The 18,063-nt window shown below is 41.8% G+C and overlaps 3 protein-coding genes across 5 annotated transcripts in view; all 3 read left to right on the plus strand.

The window, feature by feature from the left end:
- The window catches only part of SNX6 (sorting nexin 6), a 28,788-nt gene extending 26,157 nt beyond the window's left edge, over nt 1–2,631 (plus strand). For both annotated transcript variants that reach the window (XM_034061829.1, XM_034061828.1), the window contains exon 14: nt 759–2,631. In XM_034061829.1, coding sequence (XP_033917720.1) covers nt 759–812 — 54 coding nt within the window. In that variant the 3' untranslated portion in view covers nt 813–2,631. The remainder of the gene's footprint in view (nt 1–758) is intronic.
- Nucleotides 2,632–2,817: 186 nt separating this feature from the next.
- On the plus strand, nt 2,818–8,268 carry EAPP (E2F associated phosphoprotein). 2 transcript variants are annotated; one of them, XR_004080591.2, is made up of 7 exons: nt 2,818–2,965; nt 3,420–3,601; nt 4,645–4,743; nt 5,087–5,210; nt 6,048–6,167; nt 7,670–8,038; nt 8,098–8,268. XR_004080591.2 is itself a non-coding variant. In XM_005149301.4 (6 exons), the coding sequence occupies exons 1-6, from the start codon at nt 2,892–2,894 to the stop codon at nt 7,932–7,934; spliced, it is 864 nt and encodes a 287-aa protein (XP_005149358.1). In that variant the 5' UTR covers nt 2,818–2,891; the 3' UTR covers nt 7,935–8,268. The 2 variants fall into 2 exon arrangements, 1 of the variants encoding a protein (XP_005149358.1); XM_005149301.4 differs by having other exon boundaries at nt 7,670–8,268.
- A 2,585-nt stretch (nt 8,269–10,853) lies between these two features.
- On the plus strand, nt 10,854–16,193 carry SPTSSA (serine palmitoyltransferase small subunit A). Its single transcript, XM_005149300.3, has 2 exons — nt 10,854–11,018; nt 13,934–16,193. The coding sequence occupies exons 1-2, from the start codon at nt 10,916–10,918 to the stop codon at nt 14,035–14,037; spliced, it is 207 nt and encodes a 68-aa protein (XP_005149357.1). The 5' UTR covers nt 10,854–10,915; the 3' UTR covers nt 14,038–16,193.
- The last annotated feature ends 1,870 nt before the right edge of the window (nt 16,194–18,063 follow it).

Below are 18,063 nucleotides of genomic sequence, written 5' to 3' on the forward strand. Positions count from 1 at the left end.
GGTATCTTTTTACACGTCAGTTCTGTAAATTCATTCAGAAATCTGAAAGTCAGCCTGTATGTTTTCACAGTAGGATCAGAATGCTTTAAATAAGATTAAAAATTGACTTGCAGGTTACTGAAAAAAAGGGGCAGAACTTGGCCTTAGAGATAAAGCTTAGTTAATGTTGTGATAATCACTTCAGGAGCTCTGTCTCTGATGGCTAAACTCAACTTTGATGGCTAAATCACCTGGCTGAGCCCATATATCAGTCTGTCTTTAAACAGGTCCTGGTCTTGAACAGAGCTATGAGCTTAGATGTATCCTCTCCTAGTGAGGAGATCCTGAGTGCTGTGAATTGGTTAATGCTTCTTGGTGAATTCAGTATTCAACATAACATACGAAGACTTCTGCTTTGGGAATAATATTCAAGTGACAGAGCAATGGCAATTACTATGTAAAACATGAAGATTTTGTAACTTTGAACTTCATTGCTCAGAGTGTTCTGCAGTCACTAGTTTTTGTGATCAGACTAGATCTTTAGGAAGAAACTTGGAAGTGCTTATTTTTGAATCTCAAATTGGCTCCATTTAATTCTGAGGCACGATGCTTCTATGTTCCAAAAACTCTTTAAAAGTTCCCTGCACAAATATTTCTACATAAGCTTAATGCCAGTCAGTTCTCCTTTAGTGGTGTTATTGCTGTTTGAAAACCATCTTCTTTTATCACAAGTGTGAAAAAGTAAGGAAATGTAGTCACGTTTTTCTTTATTTTTACAGGGTAACTTACAGCTGCTGCAGAGCTGCCTGGCAGTGTTAAATGGTGACACATAAGCTACTCCATCCTCCCACTGACAAGGGCTGCCCTCCTCTGGATTTTGTTTTCATGACTTTAAATAGGCATTTACAGTTCCCTGGAGAAACATTTGACAAAGTGCATATAAAGCAAGCTCCTCCTTTCAAAGGATTTAAACACCTGAAAGTAGCTCCAGACTATATGAAGCAACAGCATACTTGTTATACATACATATTCATGTTTATTTAATCATTATATGCTTTCATTGTTCAGAAACCAAATGCTCATTTTTTGTGAAAATAGCCAATATAATTATGTTCATGTTATGAATACTATGATACAGCTGCCAATCTTATTTACCTTTGTAAGTACTTTCTGAAGTTAACCATTTGAAGCGTTCAAATGGCCTAAATATTACCATTAGATATTTGAATATTGTTACTATAATGGCATTGTATACACTGTCTTAGTTTGTTTGGATTTTTTTTCCATGTACTGATATCAGAAAACTTATTTTTTTTTTTTCAATTGTGAACATTTCTTAGAAATTTTGGAGAACTTTGTGTAACCTTTATAACTATGATTTAAAAAGAAAAGCAAATGCGTTAGTATGTTTGCCTTAACTTGTAGACTAATCCAATTATTGTAAAATAAACCATGAAATCAATGATTTTTCTAAAATTATGCAGACATTGTATCATCTGTAAGCTTAATATTTTCTAGTAAATCAGATTAATTTAATTAGCTTTTTCTCTATTCATCCTGTAAAACCATTGAGCAAGTATTGGATTGGTCTGACACTACTCGCCCAGTAATTTTTCACTTGCATTCTCAGGTTTATCTGTTTGTCTGTGATTTTCCTGTCCAGTATACTTAAAATTCTTTTGAGCTTGGTGGCTGACTGCAATTTCTTTCGCAGAATTTCGTTGGCTTTTCAGAGAACTTCTTGGGTTTCTTTCCAGAAAGGGGAAATAAAGTAGCAGAAAGGAGTTCAGAAAATGAGTAAGATACTGATGAAAGGTAATACTGCCCCACTTCGGTACAAGTAAGGAGCTTTGCTTCAGAACAGAAGTGAAGGTATTCAGTAAAGGAGTGCCTGGAAAGGATCTCATTCTAACAGGACTTAAAGCTATCAATCTGGTTTTTATCTGTTGTATTGCTTTGTCTCTCTTAGTTGAACCATGACACTTTCCAAGAGGTGCTGTTCTGCTGTCTAATTTCAGGATGTTGTAAAATTAGGCTTTACTTGATCAATTGCTCTTCACAGTGGGATTCCTGCTTCGTATGGGTTTGTAGATCTTCTATGGAGCAGCAGAATTTTGGGTGACTGGGATGTTTGGAGGTGCAGATCCATGTAAGTCAATGTCTCTGTGATTACAGACTCCCTGTACTGCCGCATAGAGGTGTGTGGTTTGGGGATGTGTTGCTTTTTTTTCCTGAACAGGGTGAACTGCACAGTGTAGTATGCTTATTACCCTGCTGCCTTGCACATCGGAGAGTGTCAGAGGCAGAGATGTTTCTTAGCTGAACATGCTGTTTGCCTTGTGCGTCGAGTTGTGTACGCATAGCCTCAGACTTTGACTACCAGTGCCCAACAGCTATTAGCAACTCACCTGCTATATATAATGTTTTCCAGCAATCGCTACTACACTAATACTGTGCTGTTCATCTTCCAAATATAACAGGTATAATTCCTAAGGAACTCATCTATAAATAGACTATAAGGGACAAAGATTACAATGTACATACAGTTAACAAAATTGTAAATATTTTAATTAGGATGTGGGAACAGTTTTTAGATTAGTCCTCGCTGTTCAGTGTGACTGGCTCATTAAATCTTTTTCAAGCCTCTTGGTATCGGGTGTGTCTCTTAAAGCCCCGCCTCTGTAACTGAAGAAACGTATTTAAAACGCGGCCCGGGGCTGTGCAGCTCCAAAACAAAAGGCAACGCTGCACGGGGCCGGGCTGCCGCTACCCACCGCGGGAGCAGCCGGTAGCCGCTGCAGCTGACCCGCGGCACTGCGCCGGTGCGGGCGGAACTCGGCCGCCGGAAGCTGGCAGAGGCCCCGGAAGGGGCCGGGCCTGCCTTCAGCGGCGGGTGGGTACTTGTTGCCGCCATGAGCTGCCTGCGGGAGGAGGATGACCCGTACCTGGTGGAGGAGCCCAGCGACGAGGAGCGAGCGCTCAGCAGGTGTGGGCCGGCCCCCGCTTCCCGCTGTCGCCTGGCGTCTCCTGGCCGGGGTGTGAGGAGCGGCCGCGGGCCCGGCGGGGTGGCAGGCCCCGGCGCGGGCTCTGCGGTGCGCGGCCGGGCCGCCCGTGGGTCGCGGCAGGATCGATCATCGCAACGATCCTGCTGCGGTTGTCTTCCCTGAACCCGGTGTGTTCACACCTGTAACCCTGCAACCGCCAGTGTGTAAACAGCTCCCTGCTCCGGCGCGGACCGGAGCCTCTGAGGCAGCCTGGCAGGCCGCAGCCTCAAGCTGTTCTGCATCAAAACTAGTAATAGAATATTTTAATAATATATTTCCTATAAACACATGAGTGCTTCCCGGTGCAGCCACACGGTTCAGGTGTTCGTTCTCTGTGTGACTCGGTGTTGTAAGCTGTTTGTAATAACTTGGTGTGTAACCCTTACATATCTGTAGCTCAGAGGATGAGGTGGATGTGCTCTTACACGGCACTCCTGACCAGAAGCGGAAGCTGATACGGGAGTGCCTGACTGGGGAGAGCGAATCCTCCAGTGATGATGAGTTCCAAAAGGAGATGGAAGCAGAACTGAACACCACCATGAGGACTATGGAAGGCAAATGGCAATCGCCAGAAATGGGTAAATCACACTTAACATCCAGTTGCCCGTGAAATTGTCAGTTAAGTGGTGTCTACTTAAGGTGGGCACACTTAAGGCGTGAAGTTAATGTATTATTCTTGTGGCCGAAGGGTGGGTTTGAGGGGGTGGTGACAGCTAAGTGCTGTATGAAGCCTACAGAAAAGCCTTAAAATGGCTGGTTGTATCTGCGGAAGATATTTACCAGGTGCCATTTCAGTGAATTGAATGTTTCATAGAATGGTTTGGGATTAAAGGGGCCTTAAAGATCATCTAGTTCCAACCTCCTGCGGTGGGCAAGGACACCTTCCACTAGACCAGGTTGCTTAAAGCCCCAGCCAGCCTGTCCTTGAACACTGCCAGGGATAGGGCAGCCAGAAATTCTCTGATAATGCAATATATAATATCCATTCACATAATTTATTTTACATTTGCTTTTTCTAGCCAAAATAATATTAAGTCATTAAATGCCTGAAGAAGTTTGCACATGTGCTTTAGAAAGATGACTGTTACCTAGAGCTTAAAATTATGAGGAATGTTTGTACAGCATTTAGATTCTGATCCATCCCCCCTTGACTTTTTAAGTACTTAACTAAGGCACCCAGGCTAGGATCCTAACAACTCTAAGCCCTTCTCTTTTAATCAGTGGAAAAAAGTCTGTGAAACAGTGTGCCACAGCTGTATTTCTTCCACACAACTGAACATCTGTGGAGTGTCTGGGATTCCATTGGTTATATAGGGCAAAGGCAGGCATATTTCATGTGGTGTCATCAATGTCTGAGGGAGTGTACCTCAGGAGAAACTTTCCTTTGAGCTCTACTTGAGATTCTTCTCAGAGTGAGCAGCTTTGCTCTGAGAGAGCACCTGTAAATGAAATGCGATGTGGATGATAAGGATGTGGGAGTAAACTGGGAGAGCTATTACTTAACCAGATAAAGCAGAGCACTTCTAGATAGAGTAACTTAACAATGAAGGTTGGTTCTGAGCTGTATACTTGCTGTCCTTTTGTTGGGCTGTTCTTACCACTTCTCTAATTTCACACATAGGTACATCCTCCAGTTCTGGGCAGGCTGGACCTGCAGCCACTTCAAAATACTATGATGACGTTTACTTCGATTCTGATTCGGAGGATGAAGATAAAATAGGTAAATGACTAAGGAGAGAGGACGACATCTTTACAGTAGCACTCTCAGGTCATGTACAGTCCTCTTGAGGCATTAAGGGGCTGTTACCAAAGGTGGCCTTCTGGGGAGAATTACTAGCCTATATCATCTCAGTGTAGTTCCTGCAACTTTATGATGGATGTATGTATGTATCCCAATGTAGGTCAGGTGTGTTAGTGCTTTGGGGTGAGGAGAATGAACTAGACCCTTAGATTTATTGCGAGTATGAAAAAAAGAAAAATTAAAAAATGGTATTTTGATTATTTAAGTAGAGAATCATCATACGTCTGATGGATGTGACATGAGCTTGCACAAATCTTTCCAGTTGCACAGGACATCCGGAAAAACAGAAAACATCAGCAACGTCGGATTCTTTCCAATGATGAACTGCTGTACGACCCAGAGGAAGACAGTAGAGACCAAGAGTGGGTAGACTCGCAGAGGAGGGGGTAAGAGACGAGAATCAATATTTGAATTGTAGGATGCTCAACATAAGATGAAAAATGTAAATGAAAATGGTGAATATGGAGAAAAAGCTCATGCTGTCAAGTCCATTCAGTGAAAATATTTTTATTCAGAATTTACAGCAGGTGAAACTTAAAAGCCTATAAAATTTTTGTGTGTATGCAATGGAAGTTGAGTCTTCAAAATTACCCCAAAAGTTGCAGTTTTTTAAAACTTGAGACTTCCTAGTTCTGCAGGCCAGCTTTGTCAATAGATCTCGTCTAAACAACTGTGCAGTGGATTAAAAGTTTGTAAGGCACTTTGACTGCTGAATTAATCTCTATTTCTGCTAATTCTTGTGGGTTTAGTTTTGGAAAACTTTGATTTTTAGCAAGCCACAAAATGTTCATACAAAATAGGAACAGCACAAAGCTGCTTTACTGAGGGGTTTTGAAGGGTGAAGTAGAAAATGATTGTTGCAGGAAAAGTGAGATCCTCCATGTAAATCTTACGAAAAGGATAATATTAGTATGTGTTCCCTGCCCTTGAGATGCCCACCTTGTCGGAGAAGAGGGTCATTAGGCACAAATGCTTGTGCTGGATGTTTTTTTCTCACCTAAGGAAATCCTTCCTACAAAGTAAAGAAAAAGATATTGGTATAGTTTTTCTCTAGTTTATATATTCATGTGCTTTGAGTTACTGACAAAGGTGTCCAGAAGGAAACAAGTATTAATTAATGTATTTTAACATAAGAAAGGCTTGACAATTGAATTGGTATGCCTGACAGCAAGGGCATGTGGTGTCATTTGTTGTCTCTACTTCCTCCTTGCCTGAATTGCTAGGTACCGTAATCACAGAGGGGTGCCACAGCAGCAGGAACACAAACCTACAGCTGTTCCGAATAGTGATGCTGTTTTGAATTGCCCTGCTTGCATGACAACCTTATGCCTGGACTGCCAGAGGTAACTAATGAATAACAAAGGGTCTTTTTGTAATGTCTTTTTTTTGGCTGGTAGTATTTTTAGGGTCCTTAATTTGATAAATTTATTTTATCGATTCCATATTGCAAGGTGGCACTAATAAAGAGAAGGCACGTACATGTGAATCACATTTAGGGATGAATGCTATTTTGTAAGAATGTTCGTCAGTTTAACCTGCAACATGGATATGAGGAAGAACAGGGAAGAACTTCAGCATAGTGGAGAATGTAAACTATTTAGAAAAAAAAATAATCATGAAGACTAAACAGGCAGTTGAGGCTGATTTTTTTTTTAATATGTTGCCTTGCCATTTAGATGTGTGAAATTATTCCAGGTTATTTCTGTGTAAAAGTGCCTTGTTTAGGGGAAGACAAAGCAAAATCTAGATAGTATAGTCTAGCTTGGTTTGAGTCTTAGCAGTTTGGTTTTGTGTATAGTTATATTTAAAAATGCTTGGTAAGCATTTAGGTGAGATTCTTCAGAGTGTTTTGAAGCTCTCCAGTATCTGACTGCACTGCAAAACTAGTTAATACTGTGAACCTGTGCTAAGGTGGGACTCCTGCACTGGAAGTAAACAAGAAACAAATGTGTGATGAGGAGTAAGTGCCTCTCATTTACTGAGTATTTTTGGTTATTGAGGATGAAATTCACAGAAGCCTAAAATCATCAAAGTACTGGGTGCTGTTTCTCTCTCTCCCCGTTGCTGGTTTTAGGTACTGCTTGACCCTGTTCTACAGTTAAGTATTTCAGTTTCTTAAGCTGGCAGAAAACCATATGGTTTTGGTGTCAGACAGGCCTTTTGTGGGTTTAATAAACTGAAATAACTCAACTCAGACTTATACAAGCAGTAAAGCCAGCCAAAGTCGAGACAGGATTTCTACAGCCACCTGTTACGTGGGCTTAGGCTGCTGTAAAACCGCAGCCCGAGGACGGTGGTGTTGAATTGGACTGCAGCCCTGAATTTTGCTACATGCTCCAGTTAAACAGTTGTTACACTGATGACAGCTGAAACTGTATTTTATATTTCATTATAGACATGCTATTTCAAGTGTGGTGTGTCAGTGCTTGTCATTTATAAATAAGGAATCTCAGGCTTGCAAGACATTTTAGGATATCGGTGCCAGTAGTTGAGTCATTTGCACTCACACCTTCATGATCTTTTGCCTGCTGTCAGCTACGCATAGCAAGGCATAATTCTGTGGTACTCTGAATTGTATCAACCATTGTACTCTGGGGTGTTTATTTCAGCAATAATCAGTGTGTTTTTTAAAATGCTTTAAAAACAGGACAGATGGCTGCAATTCCATTTTTTTAATGATTTTTGTAGCTGTGACTTTTGTTTACAAAACTTCATGTTTATTTGGTGTTCAGCTCTTTGACATGGTGCTTGCTGTATTTAATCCCATTTCCAGTGACAATAACAGATTTCTTGGAAGCAGAGTTTTACCAATGGTATGACTTGCATTTTCTCCCCTTCTCCATAGACATGAATCTTACAAAACACAATACAGAGCCATGTTTGTGATGAACTGCATTGTTAATAAAGAGGAAATTCTGAAATACAGGAAGAAGTCAAAGAAAAGGAATAAGAAAATGAAGCACAGCAAAGAAACTACCTCTCTACAGTCAAATCAAGAAGAGGAGGAAGTGTATCATCCAGTACTGTGTACTGAATGCTCAACTGAAGTGGCAGTAATGGATAAAGATGAAGTTTTTCACTTCTTCAATGTTCTAGCTAGCCACTGCTAATGTGCAAAAGCAGGGGGGTAAAAAACCCTGCACTGCTATAAGACTGTGTTAGAAATGCAGGCATGTTAGCCTTTTTTAAATACAATCTTCTAAGTGTACATTTTCATTTGCAAACAACTAAACTTTGTGCAAACTTAATGAAGGGAATACAGTTCACAGCATGCATTTGCAAGCAATATTCTTCCACTCTGTCAGGCGGTTACATCGTTGGGGATTTAAAATTTTGTAAATACAATGTAAGTTCTGTATATTATGATCATTCCTTGTATATATACACTATTCATTAACTCAGTATGTGTTATAACTGCTGGTTAGAATAAATACTGTATAGTAACTGGTTCTCTCTATATTGGTCATTTCTGTGGCACATGGAGAACAACTTTCAGGGTATTTGGCTTCTTTACATTGCTATTCCTGGTAAATAAGTGCACAGGTAAGTTTGATGAAGAAGGAATTGTCATATTTGGATTTTTGGCCTATTAAGATCTCAAAAATTGAAACTTTCATTTATACAGAGTGGAAGCTTAGCTTATATTGAGTTTGCTGACATGGATAATTTAAATCAAGTATTAATGCTTAGTAATGCAGTTAAGAGCATTAAGCATATATATGCATATGAAGAAAATACTGGACTTTTCTTTCTCATGTCCTTTTTCCTTACAGTGATCATTTTAAGAAGAAATTTATGGTCAGATCTATGATCATAGAGCTAGTTTGTATGCTTTTTCTGTTTCTTTAGTACATTTACAGCTTTAGGGAAGCATAAAGAGCTTTTGCTACTTGATATTTAGATACTGTGTTTAGTCTTTGATGCCAGTGCAATGTTAACAATGGACCCTTCCCTCTTTTCCTCTGGCATGCTCCCAGGAGGTGAACTCTTGGGTTTTCTTATTAATAAGTAATGTTTCCTCTTTATAGGTTGATATTTTTTTAACACTTTGAGCTCTGTCTGAAAGAAATCTTTATGCTTTTAATAGTGCTAGGAAGAATTTGTTACATGTGCTTTCAGGAATTGTCAGAAATATTTAAACTTGGGAGGTAGGAACCTGAAGAACATACTTCCTCTGTGCCTGGGATGCTAATAAAATTTTGTGGCTCTGATTACCTTTTGCCCAAGTGTTCAGCAGCTGCCTCAACAGTTCCCTTCTTCGTCAAATGTAGGTTAAGTTTATGCTGCGGGGCATGCTGGCCCCTGCGTAGTTGTCTTCCTGTTCCAGGTGAAGTGTGAAGGCTCTGTTGTAGCTCCAGGTTAAGGGTCTTTGCACTGAGCTACTGGAAACGTGAGCATGTAGGAATGTATGTAGTTCAAGGGCTCAAATGTCGATGTGGGTGGCAGCAGGAAGAATTGTATGTGATGGCAGTCTCTAAGCAGGGGTAGAATGGAGCAGGCAAAGGAGGGGAAAGTATACTGTCTTAAGAGGCTAACTAGCAAATCTGTCTTGTGAGTATGTGCCATACTGAAAAGGCATAAGGGGCCTGGTGGGTTAGGGCAGATTTTGAAGCTGGCATGCCTCTAGATACTGCCTTTCCTCTCATCCCTTTCTTGCTGTTGCTTCTTGCTTATCACTTGAATTGCAGAGCTTCTAGTTAGGAAGCAGGAGCAGGCAGGACTGGGGCCCATTTGCCCCACCCATGTGGATAATGTTCTTGCAGCTTTGAATGGGTGTAATGCTTTAGTTGTGCTGAATACCCCACCTGCCCTTGAACTTTGTACTTGTTTATACAGAAATGAGGCTTTCACGATTACTGTATTTTCAAGCAGCAACACTAACGCGAGACTTCTCCAGCAGCACTTGCAACAAGCAGCAGCAGTCTTGGATAGGGACAGTGATGCCTGTAGCCAGTTGCTGCAGGGTATTTATTGTGTGAATGCTCTCTTTTCTTGTGCTGAAGTAAGTCTGAATAGGTAAAGTGTGTCTAAATGTCTTCTGGTTGAATTAAATCCTTTTTCGGATTCTGCCACACAAAATACGTTTTCAGTTATCTGCTAGTACCGTGGTTGTATTTTGCAACTGTAAGTAATTCCTGTGTGCATCCTCCTGTGACTGTTTCCTTGTTACTCATTGCACTTATGGCTCAGCTGAAGGTAGGGATGGGGTGGCTGCAAGAACAGAATCACACGGCACAGTGACATAATCACAAACATTTACTATGCGGGGTGAGTATCGATACCAGTTTCTAATCTGCAATGTGCATGTCTGGTGCATGAGGGCCTTCATGGGGGCCAGCCCTGCTGCCTCCTGCTGTGCTTAGTCATGGAGACTGAAGGTTGTGTATACTGCTTTCCAGCGGGCTTCCATCTCCTGCCTTCCAAACTAGAGTGTGAGTATAGGCTGCCAACAGGCTTTCTAATCATGCGGTCCCAGGCCAGGCTCTGGGAATTTCTCCATATCAAGTTGATCAGCAGCCAGGGCAGGACATCCCACACCCTCTTTCTGGCCCAGGTGCCCTAGGGAAGCCCCAAGTTAGCAACAGTTACAGCTAACAGGTGATCTGTGGCATCCTTATTGTTCCTGCTCCTAAGGGATTAACCTGGTTCGAGTTGGCTGATGTTATGGTCTCATTTATCTCAGCCATGTTTTTTGGGGGGGGGTTGCCCAATGAAGACTCCTGCTGAGCGTTCTGTGCCCCACTGAGCACAATCTCCGGGCTTTCGGTACTGCCCAGCACATCAGATTACACAGGATGAGGACAACCGCCTGCAGCACCGTCTCCTAGGCCTGGCTCAGAGGCAGACCGCTCGGCCTCCGCGGCAGCCGTGTGAGTTAAGGAGGCCGGGTCTCAGCTCCGCGCACTGCCGCTCCCCAGCGCAGAGCCAACGCGTCCCCTCCCACCGCCTCCGCGCCTCCATTTCAGGGGGCTGCCGGGCGCGGGGCGGGGCGCGGCGCTGGGGGCGGGTCTCGGGCTGCCACCGCCCCGTCTCCGCTCGGCCTGGGCCCGGCGCACGGCCGCTGGCGGGCGGGGTTAGGGCGAGGCGCGCCATGGCGCTGGGCTCGGCGTGGAAGCAGATGTCGTGGCTGTACTACCAGTACCTGCTGATCACCGCGCTGTACATGCTGGAGCCCTGGGAGCGCACCGTCTTCAGTATCCTTTCGCCGGGGGCTGCCCTCTCCTTTCTTCCCGTCCCCTCCCCTTGAGGCCACTGGCGGGTGCGGTGCCGGAGGAGCGGCAGGGCCGTGGCCCTGCTGAGGGCGGCTGGCCGCTGGCGGGGCTCTCTGGGGCCCGCGGGTCGGCGGGAGGGGAGCGGGGCCGTGCTGCGCCGGGCGGGGGCAGCTGGCCTGAGGCGCCAGCAGAGGAGCGGCAGCCTCCGCCCGGCACCCGCGCTTGTCCCCTCTTGGCAGGCAGGGCTCCTCACGGTCACAGGCTAACGTTGGGGGGTAATCATTATGCTGGTGCTCCTCATCCTGTCGCCGAGCATAGGTTTATATCTCGAAGTTCTTTAATTCTCCTTCTCTAGGGTTATGGTAGCACTTTTTCGCGTCTTCTGCACTGAAATCTCAAGCTTTCCGTTAAGCACTGCTGTCTTTTATTAATTATTTTGTATTTTCGCTTATTGGAAAGTAAACATGCACGTTGCAAAACCTTGTAAGCTTATGTTTAAGCTTATGTCACTTTATCACATGGCTTGTGTTAGATGAGTATTTAATTCTCCAACTGGTAAGTTTGCTTGGTTCTTTTGGAGTGGAAGAACTTGATAGATGCCTACATGCAGGCATGTGTTTAAAGACTGCTTACAGGTTGGCTTCTCCCGGCTGTTGTTAAGGCATCACAAATATTTTTGTCTTAAATGTGGTTGTTTTGATCTTGACTTGAAATGATGTCTGATATGGATGACCCCGAGCCATCCCCAATTAATGTTGAAAGGCAAAGAGGGTAATTAACCAAACCATCAACAAAGATAAGGGTATAAATAGTAGTGAGAAGCTGTTTTTACTGAGATGCTGGACAATTTCGTAAAGGAACTTGCATTTACTCTATAAAAGTGGTTGCTCAAGCTACAGTTGTGTGATTTAGTTTTTGGTTTTGTTTTTTTTACTTTGTAAATGCAGTAGAAATGGAGATAACTTCCTCTCTTTTCTAGTATTTATAGACTGACTGTGCATGATTGTTTGGGTGGGGGATCTTACCTTCCAGCAATCTTTGTGCAGTGTCTTTGTCACCGAGGAAGCTTTATCTTTGCTTTCCCTGCAGTTACATTAGTAACGTGTTTGGGTTTTGTTGTTTTTTTCTTTGTGTTAGCCATGGAGCATTTTAACTTGTGCAAAGTATTTAGGTAAATTAAAGTGTGTGTGCATGTTGACTAGTATAAAATGCTCGTGTTGCAGTGAAGTAATTTCTACTTAGCTTACAAATGTGAGTGGCACAAGTATCACTTGCCGTCCCGGGTCAGCAAAGCAGTTTTGTGCCCTCACACAGGATGCTTTCGCTGTCGGAGGGCCAGGTTTGTACGAGTGCAGCGCGGACGCAGTGGCCTTGGGAACTAATGGTGTGTGGCTCTGTTGCTGTGTGCCTCACTGCTGCTCGTGCTTCAGAATCAGGAGTGAGCGCTGATACGGAAACAGGGATTTATGAGTTGACCTTCGTTTTAGCATCTCGTATTGTATAATCTTCTGGGACTAAAAACACACCAAGCAGCTAGTATGCTCTAATAAGCACAACTAATACCTCTGCTCTGCCACAGGGAAGTCGGTCACAGAGCATGTTACATGTGTGCTGTGGTGACTTGATTTCTCAAAGATGTGGAGCTTCTCTGGTTTCACCTGTGGAAACCGAGTACTGCTGTCCAGTGTTATCATGCTTGTTAATCTCCAGTGCTTTTTATAGTGTTCCTGTCTTAAGTTTACTGAATGCAGGTAGTTGGATGAAATCATCAGGTTATTGTTAATTTCAAGTACTTTTGAATTATGTAACCTTAAACTTTGTATGGCATAATCTTTCAGTAATCTGATGCCATAAATTCTGTAGATAAAGCTGGACAAAGATCCAGTTGTACGTACACATTATAAGCTGTTGTCTGACTTCTCTATGTGCGTTTTACAGGAGGTCCCTGTTAGGAGTTCCGCTAATAAAGTAGTCATCCTAAAATTGTTTAGCTTCATGTGAAGCTTGTTTTGCAGTGTGATCTTCTAATGAGTCTCTGTTTACTTAAGCATATGACTTGAAGCCATGCTGAGGCTTTGTGAGTGAAGTAAGTGCATGTCACAATGTTACTCATACTTTTCACTTGTCCTGTGGTTTCTTTTTCCTAAATGCCTCCAAACAGCACATAAATTGAGGTGCTTGCCCAAGAGAAAGGGTCTGAGTACAACATGTGGGTGGAGAAATGAACCAAATAATGTAGTGACAGAGTCTGGGGGGCACTGGCAGCTAGGAGTGGATGTGAGGTTTCCTGACTTCATTATGCTAACAGTACAACTTTAATACCAGATGTGCTCTGTGCATCATGAATTAAATTTATTAGGTCATTCTGTTCTGAGAAGCTGAGGTTGGTCTCTAATGCTGTGTGCTTAAAAATGAATAGGACATGCACAAATAAAACCTCTTACTCAGTACAGCTACTCCTATTATTGTGGGTTTTGTTTGGTTTGTTGGGCTATTTTTTTCCAGTGGTTGACGTTTTTTTCTGCTTGGCTGAATGGCACTGGCTTTTGCAAGACTTGCTTAGCGCCCAGGAAGATGCATGTAAGAAGTTGTATATTCTCAGTGCCCATTTTCTGTTCTTCCATCACGCTTCCCATACTTTGTCCTATCCTCTTGTGTCCCTGACAAGGCAGTGGATAACTTGCAAGGCATCATTCTGTAATTCAGCTCATTGCTGAAACCAGTGTTCTGTTTTTTGGTGTTCAGGTGGTTCTTCCAGTCTTTAATTGCTAAATACAGTTGACCCCATCTGATTTAGCCATGTAGTGTTGTAAGGTGGTTACCAGGAAAGTTTTAATGCTGTGTGATGTCTAATGCACTTTCTATTTCAAATGCTCTTTTCCTCAGCTGTAATTCAGATTCCATGCTCGTTTCCATCATTGGAATGGCACTGTACACAGCCTATGTGTTCATGCCTCAGCACATCATGGCAATATTGCACTACTTCGAAATTGTGCAGTGATGAAGAGCATATTTTCAAGAAGTAATCGGGCTTTGAAATCTGGTCTGCGAAGAAGAAGAATGAAGATCTTACTTTTAACAAGACTTCTACTTACGTCAGAAAGACACAATTATGACTCTGAAGACTAGCAAACAAGATATGTAGAGCAGGGACGTGAGATGTCCCCTGTGTTGTGTTCATTCCTTTTAGTTTTACAGGATAGGCCCTTGTATAGTAGTTTTGTCTACTTTAACATTGTGATTGTACTTTGATATCAGTATTTTCTTAACTTTGTGACAGTTTCAATATTGCACTGTGAAAGCTTTTCTTAATTGTAATTTTGAGTAAATCTTAATTGCCTTCTATTTTTAATCCGAAAGTCATCTTATTAAATGGGGCTTAAAGCTTTTGCTATTGTATGGTATGTATTTGCCTGGATATTTCTATTAATGCGTTTTGTAAAAAAGAGACATCTAGATTCATATTAGAGACATGAATATATTCGTCTAACACTATTTACAGAAGTTAGTTTGTACGACTGAACTCAGGTGTACTGTTTGCTGTCCAAACTTAGTTCAACAGTATATTTGTGAGTATCACCTACATTTGGAATTAGTAATTACTTCAAGTTTCTGTGTGTTACCTGTTGGAGGAGGGAGGGGAGATGAGGCATTGAGGCAGGATGAAAACCGTATTCGTTATGTTTGGAGTAGTGCTGTGGTCTGGGGTTTTATCTAGTGGCGGGGAAAGTACTTTTCTTTACTGACATAGGCCCACATATGGCTTTGGGATATCCCTTTAAATCAACCCTGTTTTTCTAGCTACCAATTCAATTGTACTTTTACAGGATGCTTTATTATGTCCCCGTGGTTATGGTTTCTGCTAATGTTCACTCAACAGTGTAACTTTGTCTAGTTTTGAAAGGGGTTTTCTATTGCTGCTAGTGTTCCAAACATGTTCTCGCTACAAATGACCAAAACATAGGGGCTTAAATGGACTTGAGTTACAACTACAGCAATAAGTAGCTGAATACTTGGCTGAAGTCCTGTCTTTTTTTTAATAGGGATTTTTTTCAGTTTTGTATTCTGAATTGTAAGATGGTGGCAACTTTCCTAAGTGCAGGGTTTTTTTGTTGTTGTTTAAAAAAAATAAAAGTTTAAAAGCAGAGCTTTGATGCAGAGCTTTCTTGGAGAAGTTAATGTGTTTCTGCATGCTGCTTGCTTTTTTTCAGAACTTTCCAAGAAGGGATAAAAGATACTTGAGCAAAGAATTGTGATGATTTTTTTTAATGGCCCAGTAATAATAGGTACTGTTATATGTTTTATACAACATGATTTATTGAAATCAGGAGTTATATGCAAGTTGTACAACTAAATTGTTCTATAAAGATACTGTCTTTTAGGTGTATTTAATTTTCTCAAGTGCGTACTTAAGAGAAAAGAGTGGGTTCCCCCTGTATTTAAGAACTTTGTATGTATTTGATTAAAAACTCCATTATCATCTTGGGAACTGTAAGCTTCTTTAGGTGAGCCCTAGCTTTACCAAAGTTGGTAGCAGTCTCCCAGCTCCCAGTAAGTGCCTTCGCATATTACATAGCTGGATATCTAAACATAGTAGGTTTTTGGGGTGGTGGCTTTTGTGTGTGTGTGTGTGTGTTCGGTTTTGTATGTGAGTATTTTAAGCATATATGGAGATAATGATAGGTTAACATACTCTTTTTGAACTAATGTAGCATAAATTCCTGCTGTCCGTGGATCAAACTGGTACTGTGATGTTTATTTCTTTTGAACTCTCACTGTGACTGATATGCATCTACTGCTGAGAAAGGGTTTTAGGTGTATGTGGGGAAGCCCTTCTGTGTGGTGGTATTAGAAATAGTAAACATAACTTTTAATAGTGAAAGGTTTTATAAAAGGGCTTTGATATACTGACTTACCAGCCATTTGCTTTTTTGTTGAGAGGGGAAAAAAGAGAAACCATAACCTCCAATTGTGTTATGTTGGAGTGGGCTTGTTCGATATCATACTTGAATTCAATTTGTTAATTTCAGTGTAGTCTTTTTCAGCACTTCTATTTTTAATTATAAACCAAGAATCTCATAGTTTTGGGCTGTTCTTTTAGATTCTGGATACTTTGTTAAAGATGGAATATTTTCATTAATAAAATACTGTATGTTACTGGAGTTTGAATTTCTAGAAGAAAGTTTCTGCAGCGTGTCCTTTCCCTAAAGTTGACTTAGTGAAGAGATGGTTCAAGGAGTAATAATTATGAAGCAGAGTAAGTTATCTTTTTTTCAGGTAATTTTGTTGATAGGGATTAATTAATCATTAAATTTGAATAATAGATTAATCAAGGCTGCCAAATTGTTTTCCCACTGCAGTCTGCTTTATTGTCATGTTGGCTGGGGGATCATATCTACCATATGATAGAAATGTGAGCATTTTCTGAGCAAACTGGAGGTGGAAGGCAGCTTAAATACCATTTGGTGGAGGTAGCTGGTCAATTATGCTTCTGTTTAAAGAGGGTGATAATAACTGAGCCATTAGTAATTTATATAAAGTTAAAAAAAATAATTGTGAGAAATGAGGGAAAAAGTCAAGCACTCTGCAAGTGGCTTTATACTAGTCTTTTAACAGCAATAGCTCTTAAGAGTTTAGATTGAGTGATCAGAAATACACTAACTGTGTTAACAGCATGACTAATTGTACCAGCTCCATCAGCAGGCCCCTGCCTGGGGCTGGCAGGTGTGGCTGGGACACCTGCTCAGTGGGATGACTTGCTGTGCTGGTTGCCCTGGCAGGGACCCCCACATAGGGTCTGACCCCCATGCCTTCCAGAGCCAGCTCTGCAGGGGCACCTTGGCTGGCATCAGGGCTGGGTGCTGGAGAAGTAATCATTAAAAACCTTGGCAGTAGGGGCTACATTAACCAAAAGAGGAAACTGAGGCATAGTATTGCAGAAAGTCAGTCTGGAGATGGAAACAGATCCAGGATCTGTGTATGTATGTGTGTCCTGGATCAGTTATAGACATATACACACACACACACAAAAAAAATACATGTATATGCACACAAATATGTAAAACCAGTTTATTTCTTGTCAGAAATTATTATGTTGTAATTAGTTTAGAGACAGCCTGTGTTACTGTTTTGTTTTGTTTTCTGGTTTCTTAACTCCCCTGTGAAGGAAATCACCAGAGAATCCTGAAGTGAGACTCTTGTCAAAATCTAGCAAGAAAGCCATTTGTGCATTTGTGTTAATACTGAATATTAAAAAGAAATAGGTGTGGAAGGCGCATGACATTGTCATGATGTGTCTTATGTTATAGATGTGCACTGTAGTAGTGCAAATTGGTGTAGCTGGTATGGTGCAAAGTGTTGCCCTGTTTCATTCAGATACAGTAATGAAGTGTGCATTATAAATACTGAAGAAGGGGTATCTGCTGTTGGCTAATGACAAATAGAGGTTTTACTGAGGTGAAGAGACAAAACTTGGAAGATATCTGATACCATGGGGTTAGTGGGCTGTGCATAAAGCTGTTGAGACAGCAGCTACCCTTTGAAATGCCAGAGCAGCATACTCTGGACTTGGGACCCCAGTAAATGTTTTCGGTGCCAAGAGTTCCTTTCACCTGCTAATTTGCCCATGGTTTCTGCAACTGCTATTGTAGGAAAACAGTTTCTTCCCCTCTTGCTGACCTGTTACCCTGACACCAGTGTTTGGTTTTTGTTTGTTGGTTTGGTTTGGTTTTTTAAGATAAAATCATGAAGCTTTCTGAGTGGCTGGCATTGTTTTCTCCTTTTGATCTGCTAGGTCAGGCTTAGACAGCAGTCATCACTGAGCACAAGAGCTGCTGTCTTCTGTGCTTTGTGTCTGTGTAATGGTTTAAGGAGAAAATCTGGCATCATAGTCCAGAACTGGATCCAACTTCCTCTCTGTGTAACAGGGACAGATTAAATTCTAGATCTGATCTCGATCGCAGTGTGGAATTTCAGCAGAAACCCATCTGCTTTTTGTAACCTGTCATCACAACATCCTCAACCCATC

The sequence above is a fragment of the Melopsittacus undulatus genome, chromosome 4, assembly GCF_012275295.1.
Source record: "Melopsittacus undulatus isolate bMelUnd1 chromosome 4, bMelUnd1.mat.Z, whole genome shotgun sequence".
Classification (NCBI taxonomy): domain Eukaryota; kingdom Metazoa; phylum Chordata; class Aves; order Psittaciformes; family Psittaculidae; genus Melopsittacus; species Melopsittacus undulatus.

What these genes read in the sequence shown, in the direction of transcription:
- SPTSSA (XM_005149300.3), top strand. Translation starts at nt 10,916, where the DNA reads ATGGCGCTGGGCTCGGCGTGGAAGCAGATGTCGTGGCTGTACTACCAG. An exon ending in CTGGGAGCGCACCGTCTTCA is followed by an intron (nt 11,019 to 13,933) that starts GTATCCTTTCGC and finishes GCTGTAATTCAG; the next exon opens with ATTCCATGCTCGTTTCCATC.
- EAPP (XM_005149301.4), top strand. Translation starts at nt 2,892, where the DNA reads ATGAGCTGCCTGCGGGAGGAGGATGACCCGTACCTGGTGGAGGAGCCC. An exon ending in ATGGCAATCGCCAGAAATGG is followed by an intron (nt 3,602 to 4,644) that starts GTAAATCACACT and finishes TTTCACACATAG; the next exon opens with GTACATCCTCCAGTTCTGGG. An exon ending in GGAGGATGAAGATAAAATAG is followed by an intron (nt 4,744 to 5,086) that starts GTAAATGACTAA and finishes AAATCTTTCCAG; the next exon opens with TTGCACAGGACATCCGGAAA.